Consider the following 14,728-nt stretch of genomic DNA (forward strand, 5'->3'; position numbering starts at 1 on the left):
CTTCAAGAAAACGCGGAACGTTGAGCTGCATAAAAACGGATATATTTTGTTTATATAAGTGATCATCCAAGACATAATTTACAGACACTTCTTGGGGATTGTATAAAATCAATGATTCGATTAAATTTCGATAGATAACTCGTTATTTTTTATGGGGTTTTTTAAAAATTAATATTAATAAAGTAAGGCCTGCACAGGAAACGGAAAAGGGGTCCATTGTAGTTGAAAGCATCTGAACTAAATTTGCTATTTCAAGATGAAATGTTTGCACACAAATTTATGCCGGAAATTTGTTTTTTGATATTTTTAGTTAGTTTTATTTTTTTTTTAGCCAATCAGACATGATGAATGGCTGGTTAAAATGTTTAGAAGGAACTGTAATTTTTATTTACATTAATATGATAAAAAAAAAACAATACGATTTAACAGTTAAAATGTATATGATCACTTTTTAGATTTGCTAAATCCACAAATAGTAAAAATGTATTTATAAGTTCAGCACATTAAGTTTGCTATTATTTTTATTCGCTCAGAGAACACGCAGATGCATAACTTGAGTAAGTTTGTGTCACAGCTGTTGCAAACTGTGTCCACCCTTCTGAAACTCTTTCCTCTCCCTCCCCCTTCTTTAACTATAAGGCAGGCCCGCAGAGCCGCGCAAACTTTCCCTGCAGCTCTGCAGAGACACTTTGGTTCTGTTCTCCTGGCGCTCTGGTCGCCGCAGCCCAGCCGGCCTCTCCTGAAGACTCGGAGTAAAAAAGCTGCCAAACCCTCCGTTTGATTCACTTCCTGTAGACGGGCTTCTACTCAAAAGTGGAGAGAAAGAGAGGGAGACACAGAGAGAGAGAGAGAGAGAGAAAGAAGGAGGGAGAAGAAGTCGGACACGGGAGTCATCGCATCTGCAAAGCTTCTGCCTGGTTGCCCAGATCTGAACGCGCTGCAGGGGTTCAGCGGAGAAAAACTTAGTGTCAAAAACAGAAACGGTGCACCAGATATCCAACGGATATTGCAAACCTTGACGCCGACTGACGCGCTGTTTCTTCCCCTGGTTCGAGGCGCAGAGTTTGGAGACGCTGAAGACTTGAGACTGCAGGACGGGGGGCGGTGGGGGAGTTCATGTACTGGAAAAATGAAGTTTTGTCCCCTCTCTCAGAGGGAAATAAGATTCTGTCTGAAGGAATTCCAACAAAGCAGGTACTGACACTTTGGGAAACTGTTATCAGGGGGTGCGTATAGCACCATTTTGCGCCTGGGTTTTGCGCAAACTCTGTGCGTAAAAAAACAAACAAACAAACAAACAAACAACAAAAAAACGCTCCTTCATTGCATGTCTCCTCCAGCCAGACCGCGCCGTTTCTTTGCATCCCGCAACCTCCGGCTTTGTGCGTCTTTTTTCTTTTTTTCTTTTTTCTTTTTGCCTCTGTGATGTCACGGGAATCACGGCTTGTGTACTGAGATCAGCCGCACGCGCCAGCCGCCGTGAGGAGGCACGCGCCCTCTCTGTTATGAATAGCGTGATTTGCGGTCCGCGAACCTCTCTCCCTCTCTCTCCTCCGTCTGTGTCGAGCGCAGCCAGTTTCGCCCTGAAGAGAATTAGATTTTAATTATAGCCATTAAAAATCAAATTTGCAATTCTTTGGGTGACCCGTTGCCTTCTGCTGATTGACAGATGAAATTGACACTCCGGGTCCCTCTTATCCGCAGCTATTTGTAATTACAGGTAGTTGTCCCCCCCCTCCTCCCCTCCTCCACTCTTGCTGTCCTGGATTGCGCAGAAAATACTATTATTCTCAGAGGCATGGGTTAAGGGCATGGGGGAAAAAAATCAATCCAAATTGAAATAGCTTCATTAAAATGTGCCTTTTGTTGCGGGGGCCCCGTTAGCGGTTTTAAGCGCGGCTTATTGTCGGGACTGCTTTATAAAGGAGCAGCCCTGCATGAAGAGGGTTCCGCAAATGTCTCCCGGGGATTTTTTTTTCTCAGCTGAAGATGAGATGTGGAAACTGATGAAGACCGGGAACTCACTGAAGGCTTTCTTGTAGGTGATCTGCGTCGAGCATCAGAGCACACCGGGATCCCCGCGCAGCACTGTGGACTCCAAACACACACCGATGGTGAGCGCCTCTCTATCGTTTGACATCAGTGCATCTGTTTAGAAGTGGGAAATCGCGCAATAAAAATGGCGACATGATCCGAACAGGATTTTTTTTTTTAATTTTATTTTTATTATAATGATTGCCTCTGTTTTCAGTCTCACTCGGACGGGGAGTCCCAGCGCTCCAATATGGAGCGGGAAGACATCCGCTCTCCTCCCAGCACTCCGTCCACCCCCTCCGTGTGCTCGCCGACCTCCACCGCCAGCTCCGTGCCGTCCACCGGGAAGAACGTGTGCGCCAGCTGCGGGCTGGAGATCCTGGACAGATACTTGCTGAAGGTGAGCCGGAGACCTACTCTATTTTAATTCCCGCCTCATTAAAAAAAAAAAAGAAGGACATCTTGTATGAAAATCGACAGACAACAGCCAGTCTGCAAAGTACAAACAGAAGCAAAGTGTGCGTGTTTACTGTGGTCTTGCTGGGAATGTAACAGACGCGCTTGTGTGTTTGTTCTGGTGTGCTGGAGTGAAAAGAAAGTCTCAACATCTTAATGCGCCTATTGTGTTGGACGATGGCACCCAAACTGCGGAACGGCAAAGAGAGAGAGAGAGAGAAATCTAAAGTATTTATACAGCAAATTTAAAAAGGTTATCATTATTATTTGAACGGATCGTGAATGTTAACAGATGCGGCTGATGTTATCTCCAGCGTGAAATGTTAGGAAACTGGTTTTGTGAGGTCTGTTGTCTCACAACAACAATAATTACACATTCAAACTTTTCTGACAGTTTAAACAAAAAATATATATACATGCTGTAATAGACATTTTTATTGCTTAAATATTAACCTAAAAACAGCAATAATAAAATAGTTTCCCCTCGTTTTTCCAAGTTGTTGTTTAAATTTGACCAACTATTTAATCATTGAAATTATTTCAATAATATTTTGAAAATAATAAATGCATATAAGAATTATTTATGCTAAAAATATTTTCTTCAGTAAACGAAGTATCTAAATAGAAAAAGACTATATTTACCGTGTTTCTAATTAAATACAGCGTTTAAAATATTTATTTTTATATTTTGAAATATAACAGAAATTATACATTATTATGTCAACTTCTTATTGTGAAATTTTCTTTGGTAATTCAACCCTACATAATTTAATATACACACTGACAATTTAGTGGTAAAGAAAACTCATAATTGTTAAAATATCATGCTGCTCTCTAAGGTTGCGGCTAACAAACCAAACAAAAGCCACGTTTTTCACAAACTGTAAAAATGGTTATTATTATCATCACCAAAATTATTATTATTATTATTATTATTATTATTATTATTATTTGTAGCAGTAGTAGTAGTAATGCTACATATCATTTTTAATAGATAAAAAATACAATACAATAATTGTCATAATAATTCACAGTATGTGAAAACATAAAGCTGGACTGACTTACAAAAAACAGCAACATCAAAACCGAGACAAATCGAAACAATTTTTTGACAATTTTTCTTCTTTTTCTTTTTTTTTTTTTTTTTTTTTTACATTTTCCTACATGTAAATCATAAGTGATAGGCCTGATCTCTCTCGGGGGGAAACTGGCGATAATCTCGTTAACTGAGTCGAGATCAGCCTTTGTGTTCATATTAGTGCTGATTAGACGGAACTCTGCAGCATGTGGCAGCAGGGTTATCTCAGCACTGACAAGCTAACTCACTGTTCTTGTTTTCTTCTTTTTTTTTCTTTCTTTCTTTTTTTTCCCTTTGGGCGGGGGGTGGCGGGGGTTTGATCGTGGATTTGACACGGCTGGTGTCTTTTCGCAGGTGAACAACCTGATTTGGCACGTGCGCTGCCTGGAGTGCTCGGTGTGCAGAACGTCACTGCGTCAGCACAGCAGCTGCTACATCAAGAACAAGGAGATCTTCTGCAAAATGGATTATTTCAGGTAGGGGTAAGTTTATGGTCCCGTTTTCAAAACACCACGTCTGCTCTATAGTTTTTCCATCTCTGTCTCTCTCTTTTTCTCTCCTACACACACGCAAACATCTGAGCATGCACACGCACCCTGCATCCTGTATATCCTTGGAGGTAGATGCGGGCTGCTTCATGTAATTTTGAAAGGCTCTTTCAAAAGCTGAAACTGTGTATCAAAATAAAAGTCAGTGCTCACAGGGAAGAGTTGAAAGATCCGCGTTGTTGTTATGGCTGTCTGACACACAACGTTTCTAAGAGCCGCAGAAAGGAAAGCACCGCTCTCTGCTTCTCAAGCATAAAACATGTTTGTTGTGAGAGTTTAAATCTTCATATTTATTAGGAGGACAATTTCACGTTTTTGATTCGACTGCTTTTAAAAAGGCGTTCATTAAAGCTCCTTGAGTTTATTTAATCTTATTTTTCCACTATTATCAGCTTGGAAGCGTTGCTGTTTCCTGACTGCAAACGAGATTTTCGCATGATTCGCACAATGCAGCATACAGAGCAGTCAGAATTTAGCTGCTGTTAGTCCGGACCCCAAAATTTACCCAAGTCCAATTACGTTGCAAATCGCAAACTCACTCTTAAGGCACCAAGACCAACCGGTCAAATTTATGTATTTATAAATATATCTATAATTCTGTTAAATGGAGGTATAAAGATTTTTTTTTCTTCAGAATTTCTTCTTTTTTCTGACTGGAAGTGATGATGTTTTGGAGTGGGTCAGTCAGACATTAGGGAGATGGAAGGGAGGCCTTCCAACCTCAAAGAGCTGAAGCTCAGCATCAATAAGTATAAATATCAAATGTAGAAATGCACAAAAATCTGCTCAGCAATCTTGAGCAACAAGATTTTATTGCTCTGATGGTAATAAAAAAATCTCTGCTCATGTAGAAAGATTAATATAATTTTGCTATGAAGTTTTTGCTTGATTAAAAAAAAAAACAATAAAAAGACAAAACGAGACAAAGTTTTAAATCATTTGGATAATTTTGCCCGAAATTATCGGATTGCTTGCAATATTTAATGGCTTCATTCTTGGATCTACACTTCTTACCAGTAATTATTTTCTATTATGAAACCCAAAGGGTGAACACAAGATATTGCTCTCTATGCATGCATATGTGTGAGAGTTTGTGTGGTGTGTGAGGTTGAAATGGGTTCACGCCAGCAGCATAGTAATATTATGTTCAGTAGCTGGGTTGGGGTCAGACACACAACGCCTATTTATGCTTAACACTGCAGTGTGTGTGTGTGTGTGTGTGTGTTAAACAGAGCAGAGGAAGAGAGTGCATGGAGCAGCGCGTGAACTTGGGTGTTTGTCTGATCAGAACCTGACACCAGGCCAGGCCAGTGCTCTGAGGTTTATAATCACCCGCAATTAGCTGTCCTCCAACCCCAGACCCACAGGCCTCCAGACCAGCAATTAGACCGCCCCAAGAGTCTGGTCCAGCATGTTCCTGACATGAATGTGACTCTTATCCAAACTGAAATTCAGATGCAAAGAGACATGAAGCTGCACACTTTAACGCGCATTATTTGAAATGCATATTATGTACAAATAATATGATTTCACACGGAGATCTGTGCTCACGTACGAGCTGTCAGTCATTTTGCAATTTTTTAAAAACAAACTGGAGTTTCATGTTTGCCTTGCTATGTTGTGTTGCTGAACCAGTGGCCTGTTTAAATGCTCTATCCTTTGCTTTTTAAAATTAAACTATGACACACAAAGGCACACTGTAGAGTTTAAACTAAATTCGAATCATATTTCCCAAAAAAAGAACATAATCTAGCTTTTATTGTCATTGGAAATATTGTTATATTTCAGGGTTTAATTTTGAACGTGTGTCGGCTTAGTAATGCCGTCAAAGCACGACGACTCACTTTTTTATGAAAAGTTGTACATATTTACCTTTTGAGATACAAGATATGGTGCTATTTTACAGGGTGAATTATAAACTGAATCATCCGACCATTTTTTCCCCCACAGAGCAGCAGGATTTTTGGTGAAATAATTACATGGCTATGGGCAGTGCCAGTATTAAGAGGCCTTCAGTCGAGTTACTTAGCTACAGATGGAGCTCTTATTTATGACACCTAAATAAATGTTAAAAAGTTCAACTAAGAATAGTGGAGAAGTTTTGCCAGTGGTGTATATTTATGGTTTTGGTTAAATACTAACATCTTAGCTGATTAAAATAGGGCAACACTTCCAATTGGCAAATTAAAAGTACAATTTAGCAGTTTTAACTCAGAAATAAATCAAAACGTAATAGTGAGGATTTGTGTGTTTTGCAGGTCAATCGCTATCAAGTAGAAGAGTGAATCCTCTAATTTTGTAACGATTTTCTTGTAAAATATCAACATTTCCTAGTTGAATTCTTAAAAGTTGATTTGCCGTTTCTTTAAGTTGGCCTGAGAATATAAAATCGTGTAAAAGCGTAGCAGTAAACAGTCTGGTTCTGCTGCGGGGCCTGCTGCGCCTCGCCCCGTTCTGTAAACACAAACTGCAGTCTGGGCTTAGGCCATCAGATTTAAAAGTGAGCTAAACACCGCTGGAGTCCCGATCCTCTGGGCTGCTTTCAGACCTCTGGAGATGTTTCCTCATCTGTGTCAGCCTCTCATCTGGCTTTGGACTGACAGCTCCTTTAATGGGGCGTAATAGCAGGAAATCAGAGTGGGTTTCCCTCTGTGTATGTGTGTGCAGGGATGGAGTTGCAGGGGGGTTTGAAGGGGATAAAGTCCCCGCTGTGCCTCTCAAACCAATGTCAGACCTCAGGAGTTTATCTCGCATAAACTCTTACAGATATATATAAAATGCTTCTTTATCAGCCTCTTTCTCTTCCTCACCTTCCCCTCACTCCACGGAAACCTCGTCCATGAGCGTCCGTGAGCTGCAGGCAACACGGGAAGTTGCTCTGCTGCACTAATCAGGGGCTCCCTGGGACGTCAGGGCTGCAACTATGAGTGTGTGTTTCACATCTAAATGCCGTGCACCTCTTTATGCATGTGCACTCTTTGTTATTTTTGGAATAGCAATTATTCATCACCCTACCCACTTCTATTTAACTGATTAGGTCTCCATGGTAGCAAAAAAAAAAAGGAAAACAGTGGGCACAGACAGAGTGGTTTGATTTTTTTTAAGCAAATAAAAAAAATCTGTCTGCATTTGTTCTATTTAGTTAAATGCAATGATTGTATTCTCAGATTTGAGCAGAAAGACTTTTGAATAAAGGAAAAAAAAAACAAATCCAAAAATCATCTTCTTTTCTCTTATTTGATTCCTCTGCTGCAAACCTGAGACGAACCATAAAGCCACACAGTCAGGCATGATCAGAGTTTGTACAAATCTAATAATGGCGAAGTGAGTTTCTCAAAGCTCATAAGGAATAATGCAAGAATCAGTAGCTCCTGAAAGCGCTTTCAGCAGCAAGAAGATTACTATAAAAAAGAAATATGAAAATTAGTCAAACAAGAGGCCGGTAATGAAAATGATTTTAGTGGTGTGGGATGTTGTAGAGGTGGCCAGAAATGACAGTGTTCCAACATAAATATGTTTGTTTTTTTTCTTTTTCTTTTTTTTAAATGAAGAACAGAGTAGAAGGAGGAAACTGATCGAGATAGAGGAGTAGGAGGCTCAAACATGGGGATGATTTACAGCTTTTCTGGGTTCTGTCTCTTAGCATGAAACTGACAAGCTGTCATGCTGGATTAGTCACAACGTTTCACAATGTTTTCCGTCTTTACTGTACAAACGGGCTGGAATCCTCTGTAACGATGTGCACGGCGAGCCACGGGGTCAATTTGTTTCTGGCACGGCCTTATTGGCTCGTGAGGACAGCCCATGCTGTGGCTAGTCACAATTTATTGGCTCTATTATTACTTGCTGATTTATGATAAAATCCAGAAGGGAGTGCAGTTAAGATAGCGAGTAAGACACAGTCAACGACTTGCCCTCCATGACACCACGTGCATGAAAATGAAACCTCTCGCTCTTATGCAGAAGAGGAGCTGCAACCTTGTGATGTCGAGGCTGTAGTACGCTTTTATCCCAGACAGAGTGGACTTGAGTGCACTGAAACGCTGCCAAACCCACTCACTTGGCAACGCACCCTTGTCCTCCTGCTCTCTCGCTTACGTTCCTCACATTGCCACTTCCCTCTGCACTACGACTGTTTGCCTCGGTCCTTCGCCTTCCCGATGGATGTCTATTATCCTGCTCCCTTGCCTATATTCCTCTAAAGTATTTTTGAAATACAGCTTTCCTCTGAGCTTTATTCATGGCGTCTTCTGATATCTAAAAGGATATCTCCACAGCAAGCATTAATCACCATAAATCTGGCTGTACACTCCTGTTAAAGGTTGCTGTTTATGCAGCTCTTTTTTTTTATTTTTTTATTTCAGGCTGCCTCCTTCACCAGAATTGCCAGCTGCTGACCTCAACAATAGCTCTTAACCTAACCCCAACCATCTTGAACTTGAAGCATTTAACATTCATTAAAGTCCATAATGCACACTTCAGAACACAACTCAATCCCATGCTCTATTCATGTGTAAAGCATTACTTTTTTTTTGGACATTTTAAAGCATCTGACAAACGTGATATTTTACGGCAATTTTCTTCATTTGCATTAGGTGCCTTGTCTATTCCTGTGTGATTGTTTAAAATTAGATTTAGCAACTGTGTTTATTAATGCATGTGACCAAAAACTCAATTAGTGAAAAACAGAGAAGGACATCATCATTGGATATTATGTTTTACCTGGAAAATAACAGTGAAAAGTGTTGTACTGTTTGAAGTTTATTTTTTTGTACAAATACAGCCAGTACACCTCGACTTGTGTTTTTGTGTTTAGATGAGTATTTCCTGGTTAGGGCTAATGTTGGAGCTAATGCTACTGTTTCCTTTCTTCTACTCTCCTTGTTTCTCCTTCCCATAGAAAGAACGCCTGACTCAGTACTTCTGTGCTTAATGGAGTCAGAAAATCGGCAATAATCAAAGTATTTCTCCCGTGGATTTTGTGTACTTTTTTTGTTTTCCTTTTTCCATATTGGATGTGCTCCCTTGTTTATTTATCTCTCTCTCTCTCTCTCTCTGCTTATTTTACTCTTAACATCCAGCTGGTCAAGGGCAGATGCCCAGAATTTACTGGTTTCTCCCCATTACAAAGGGAGTGCTTCCTTCCCATTCTCAGGATTTGTTGTTAATGACTCAATTAAATTGAGGGCCCCGTTAAAACTTTTAAACTAATCACCATACAGTACAGTCAACTAAATTTGACTGCATTGTATTCGAACTGCAATCTGATTTGAATCTAGTTTTATGGCTGTTTTGACTAGAATGAACTAGACCAATTTAAACTGAATTTTGACCAAAGACAGTTCTATACAGTTAGACTTGAAACCAGATTGTCTTGCAAAATACCTCAAGATATATTTGTTTTCAATTAGTGCTGTATGAAAAATGCAGTTGGCTTTTTTGTTGTTGTTGTTTTTATTCACATATCAGTTCTCGTTAACCCACGTTTTGCTAACAGTTCCCCGTTTCCTCTATCATCACAAATTCACCTCCACTCTTGATTAGCATTAGCATAGGTACATTTAACAGCTGTAGGCACCAAGGGGGTGGAGAGGCCAGCCAATCTTGTGACTGTGATGTTGCACATATTTATTTTGTGATGGTGGCTGTGATTTGGTTCATTGTGCAGCACAAAATTAAATACATTTAGAGTACCTTAGCTTCTTATATCTACAAACATGTTATATTTTTCTCATCTGTCATATTCACAGCCTCTGAAATGCAGCTATTCTTTTCTTTTTTTTTTTTTGTAGGATGAAAGTTTTCTTTTTTCCCCGCAGAATTTGTTGATCAAACAACTTAACGTCCACTTCCTCAAATACAGCTATCCCCTTTCTCTTGCAGTGCCTCCTCGGATATTCATTTCTCACCCACTGTTTCCCCCCATGCTCATCAACTCCCCAAACCGCCCACCCGCAACAGTAACTAACACACAGAGGAGCTCACTCTTACTATCAGTTACAGTGTTGTGACCTGAAATGATGTCATTGTCCTTCCTCCTTCTCCAGGGTGTGCAACCCCCTGCTCCTCTGTCTAATTTAGGATGTGTATTTACTTGTGTGTGTGCGTGCATTGGGGGGGAAGGGGGGTGTGCGGGTGTCTGTGTGTGTCAGGGCCTTCATGGATCAACCAGGAAATTGCAGGTGTTGGTTTGTTTGTATTCAAGGCTCAGCTTGCAGGATTTTTTTTTCTAAAAGCTTCATCCTCCTCCAAGGTTTCTTCCCTCAAAGGCTTCGGAAAATGCCACAAGTTTAAACACACACACGCATGCACGCAGACACATACACACGCATACTTCATCTTGGTAAAAAAAAAAAAAAAAAGTGTTCTGAAAGAAAAGGATGGAATTGTGCACATTTCATTTTTAGGATTTGTTTTCGAGTGAACACTGCCCTCATTTCTCTCTCTGTGTTTCCTTCTCCTCCTCCGCCCCATGCTGTTCTCCTTTTCTCTCCTTCACAGTAGGTTTGGTACTAAGTGTGCCCGCTGTGGGCGGCAGATATATGCCAGCGACTGGGTGCGTCGTGCGAGGGGGAACGCATACCACTTGGCCTGCTTTGCGTGCTACTCGTGTAAGAGGCAGCTGTCTACGGGAGAGGAGTTCGGCTTGGTGGAGGAGAAGGTTTTGTGTCGGATCCACTACGACACCATGGTGGAGAACCTGAAGCGGGCGGCTGAGAGTGGTGAGGGGCAAAGATGTTTTCCCTGTGCCATTATGCATTTTCTGTATGCTGCAAGCATATAGTTTCTTGTGGCTCACACTGTTATTTAGGACAACTTGGTCCACAAATCTAGCCAACGGAAAGAAGTGTTAACAGGCAGGCAAAAAGATGCCCTCTGCAGTAGGACACACAGCTAGCACTCGTTGCCGTCAGTCAAACTCTTTTGAGCTACATGCAAAACCACTGTGGGTGTGGAGATCATTTTCTTCAGCAGAGACCCAGGAAGCTGGTTAGAGTTTCTTGTTAGTATTTAGATGAAGCTAAATACAGTGTAATTCTGTAAGAAAAGCTGTAATATGCTGTAAACCTTTGCACTATGGTCGAAGTCCTTTTTTTTTTTTAGGAGGACAACTACCCAGAAAATACAGTCGCCGCAGCTGCATTATTATGTATTGCATACATAATAATGCAGCAATACATTATTATGTATTGCTGTGTAGATTAATAGTCACATATTAATCTACACTCAAATTCAGTTGAGAATGTGGAGGAGGACTTAAAAATGAATGTTCACAGAAGCTCTTAATCTAATCTGACCGAGTTTAAGTTGTTTTGCAAAGAAGAAAGGGCAAAGGTTTCAGTTCTCGGTTTGTGAAGCTGGTGTAGCGATACACCCCAAAATATCTGCTGTTGTAATTGGAAAGAGGAGTTTTACAATTACTGATTTGGGAGGGCTGAGTGGAAATGCACAACACACTTTTCAGATTTAATTTTGTGTAAAAAAACAAACAAACAAACAAACAAACGACGCACTTCTTTGAGTTTATCTTTCACATAAGTTCTAGCACTAAAATTAGAAGAAAACATAAATGCACTTAACATGACAAATGAAAGCACCTTTGAAAGTCATTTGTTTTGCCTATTTAATCACTGACGGCTGTCTGAAATTATTTTGAAACTATTTTAGGACCATTACTCATAAAATCCTGCAAAAATATTTTGGAGTTAAATGCAAAATATGAGTTTTAATAGATAATATGTTTTTGGGGGGGTTAAAAATGTTTTTCTGACAGTGTTGATATGCTATGAATCTTCTTAATGCTTATCAAAACTTTTGCCAATTTTCTGTAAGTCATCTGAAAGTTTGAAATCTGGGATAGCCAATATTTTTGAAAGCATGGTGCAACTCAACATTTTAAAAATGTAAAATATGGATCTGTTGGACGTGATGCAGAAGATGCTGACACTACACAAAACGTGTGATACCGCTTAGCTGCAAATAAGCACTGGATCTATATCTGATCATTAGGTGTGTTTTTCAGGTAACGGTATTACGTTAGAGGGTGCAGTACCGACGGAACAGGACAGTCAGCCTAAACCCGCCAAAAGAGCACGAACGTCGTTCACTGCAGAGCAGCTACAGGTGAGACTCTCCCTTCAATGAGTGTCTTAGAAACTTTGCATCTTTTTTTTATCAACTCTTGTGGTTCATCTCTATTAATATGTTGTCAACGTATGAAGATCATGCAGGCGCAGTTTGCTCAGGACAACAATCCAGACGCCCAAACGCTACAGAAACTGGCAGACATGACGGGCCTGAGCAGAAGAGTTATACAGGTCAGAAAGGTCACACATATTCACAGTCTACTCATCTGCATGCAAACTCAAATGATTCTTTGTCTTGATCAAAGCAGATGAATAGAATAATTAAGGTGCTTTTTGTTTTTTTGTTTTTTAGACTTTATGTTACATCAGCATAAAGCGGTGAAGGGGAAAAAGCGTAGCTACATGATGTTTTCTGTCTTCATAGGTGTGGTTTCAAAACTGCAGAGCGAGACATAAAAAGCACACGCCCCAGCACAGCGGTGCTCCGCAGGGTCATCCTCAGTCCAGGATACCCTCGTCACTGCCCGATGAGCTGCATTACTCCCCGTTCGGCAGTCCTGAGCGTGCGCGCATGGTAGCTCTTCACGGGTATATCGATAGTGAGTTTACTTTTTTTTTCTTCTCAGCTCTACGATGTTTTTGAAGCTTCATCAAAGACAAGATATTCATTTATGTGTCTTTTTTTTTTTTTTTTTAAATACATGTTTTTCAGGTCATCCGTTTTCCGTCCTGACCTCTCAGAGCCTCCCTCACCAGGCCATGTCGCTGCCTCAGCTCCCCCTCAGCCGCTAGCTCTCCACGTGACCCCTGACCTCTGGATCTTTACTCCGGATCTGCCGTCAGTGAAGCCGCCTGACCTCACTTGAAGATCGTGCAAGAGTCGTGGAGAAAAGACTAATCTCCCAATCATGGACGGAAGGAGAAAGGGACAGATCTGCCGTCGTCTTCTCTTCTTTTCAGTGGACGGGAACATTCAGCCTGTGACCAGCGTGTCAAATCAATCACCTTCCAGCATTTATCAGCAGGAACTCTCAATCTGTGTTTCACACCCACTGACGGACCCACCCTGAATCTCATGTACAGCATCTTCCGCTCTCTTCACCCACCTTCAAACTTGGGGGAATTTTAAATGGATGTAACTGATAAAAGAAGCAGGACTGCAGCTTCTCGAAGGTTGTCAGATTGTTGAAGATTAAATTAAAATGTCACTGTGGCCCGTTGGGAAGGGCTCACACATTAGAGGTAAGACTCCTCCCTTTCTTTTTTTTTTCTTTTTTTTCTCAAAGCAACCATGAAGGAAAGTTAAATGTAAACGATATACTGTTTGCATTTGAAATAACTATTTACTTAATGATATTGTAATAAAAAAACAAACAAAAAAAATTCAAGTTTTCAAATACATTTTAGCTTAACAGCTTTACAATTAAAATTTTGGTATACAAAATACAAACAAAACAATATGTGCCTTATTCATTAAAAATAAAGCTTCCTCATTAGTAAATTCAAAACTAAAGACGTTTGATGATTTAAAATGGTGTTAAGTATTTATAAAACGCCCCTCCAGATTACACTCACACATTTCTCTCTTAAAATAAAATCAAAAGGCATGAAATTGGATGAGTCTTTTTTTTATTGAATAAAGGCTTTGGCATCTGTCCTAATTCTTTTACAATGCTTCTAATAAAGAGAAAATCTCATTTTAACATCTACTCAAACCATTCCTGAAGAAAGTCACGTTTGTATTTTCAGTAATTTATATTTAGAAGGTTGCTTGATTTGCCTCTCTGTGTGTGTGTGTGTGTGTGTGTGTGTGTGTGTGTGTGTGTGTGTGTGTGTGCGCACGCGTGTGTCTGTTTGTTTTTTTACACCATAAGGAAAACTGAGAACTTTGGTACAATATTGACCCAATTAAACCAAGTGGGTTTGTACATAGTGAGAAGTGTGCATGTGTTTCTGTGTGTTTTTGGGGCGGGGAGAGTGAGTGAGTGTGCGTTTGTATCTTAGTGCCATGGCCGTTGTGTTGAGACAGAATCCAACGACACCTCAAAGACCTTGTATTTATTGACATGATAAAAATCCCTGTAAAAAGCACTTTTTCCCACTTTCTGACATCGTTTTAAGTCAAGAAATATTAACAAGAAAAAAGAGAAAAAGAAATAAAACAAAGGGTTTTATTTGAGATACTGTGCATCATAAATGTTTTGTGTAATAAAATGCAATAAATCAGAATGTGATAATTTGGTTTGGGTGTGTTTTTTTTTGTTTGTTTTTTTTTAAAGTTTATTTGTGACAATGCATAGATTATCATCTTAAAACATCAAACCAGTGGAGCTGCACGGGAAAATCAGCATGATAGTTAAATTAGTCTTGAGTGAAATTAAAGCAACTATTTAGATAACAAAGCCTAATTGTTTATTGGATCAACGTCTGAGTATTCGTGTGCTGATTGCTGTGTGCATGTTTCGCTCTTTGGGTGAAGGATGATGTTTGTCTCACATTATTACTGGACACCTTGTTGTTTTTGT

At 40.0% G+C, this 14,728-nt stretch overlaps 1 protein-coding gene across 2 annotated transcripts; it reads left to right on the forward strand.

The window, feature by feature from the left end:
* Positions 1 to 686: 686 nt before the first annotated feature.
* lhx6a (LIM homeobox 6a) lies at positions 687 to 13,578 on the forward strand. 2 transcript variants are annotated; one of them, XM_007566735.2, is made up of 9 exons: positions 687 to 1,194; positions 2,043 to 2,114; positions 2,252 to 2,434; positions 3,923 to 4,044; positions 10,621 to 10,838; positions 12,140 to 12,240; positions 12,339 to 12,434; positions 12,628 to 12,802; positions 12,916 to 13,578. In XM_007566735.2, exons 1-9 carry the CDS (start codon positions 1,117 to 1,119, stop codon positions 12,993 to 12,995), a joined length of 1,125 nt encoding a protein of 374 aa, XP_007566797.1. In that variant the 5' UTR covers positions 687 to 1,116; the 3' UTR covers positions 12,996 to 13,578. The 2 variants fall into 2 exon arrangements, with proteins under 2 accessions (XP_007566797.1, XP_007566790.1); XM_007566728.2 differs by having other exon boundaries at positions 690 to 1,194; positions 10,618 to 10,838.
* The last annotated feature ends 1,150 nt before the right edge of the window (positions 13,579 to 14,728 follow it).

Source organism: Poecilia formosa, unplaced genomic scaffold (genome assembly GCF_000485575.1).
Source record: "Poecilia formosa unplaced genomic scaffold, Poecilia_formosa-5.1.2 Scaffold6, whole genome shotgun sequence".
NCBI lineage: Eukaryota > Metazoa > Chordata > Actinopteri > Cyprinodontiformes > Poeciliidae > Poecilia > Poecilia formosa.

Coding starts and splice junctions, on each gene's coding strand:
- lhx6a (XM_007566728.2), top strand. CDS start 1,117: ATGTACTGGAAAAATGAAGTTTTGTCCCCTCTCTCAGAGGGAAATAAG. Junction 2,435..3,922: donor TGGACAGATACTTGCTGAAG/GTGAGCCGGAGA, acceptor GTCTTTTCGCAG/GTGAACAACCTGATTTGGCA. Junction 4,045..10,617: donor TGCAAAATGGATTATTTCAG/GTAGGGGTAAGT, acceptor TCTCCTTCACAG/TAGGTTTGGTACTAAGTGTG.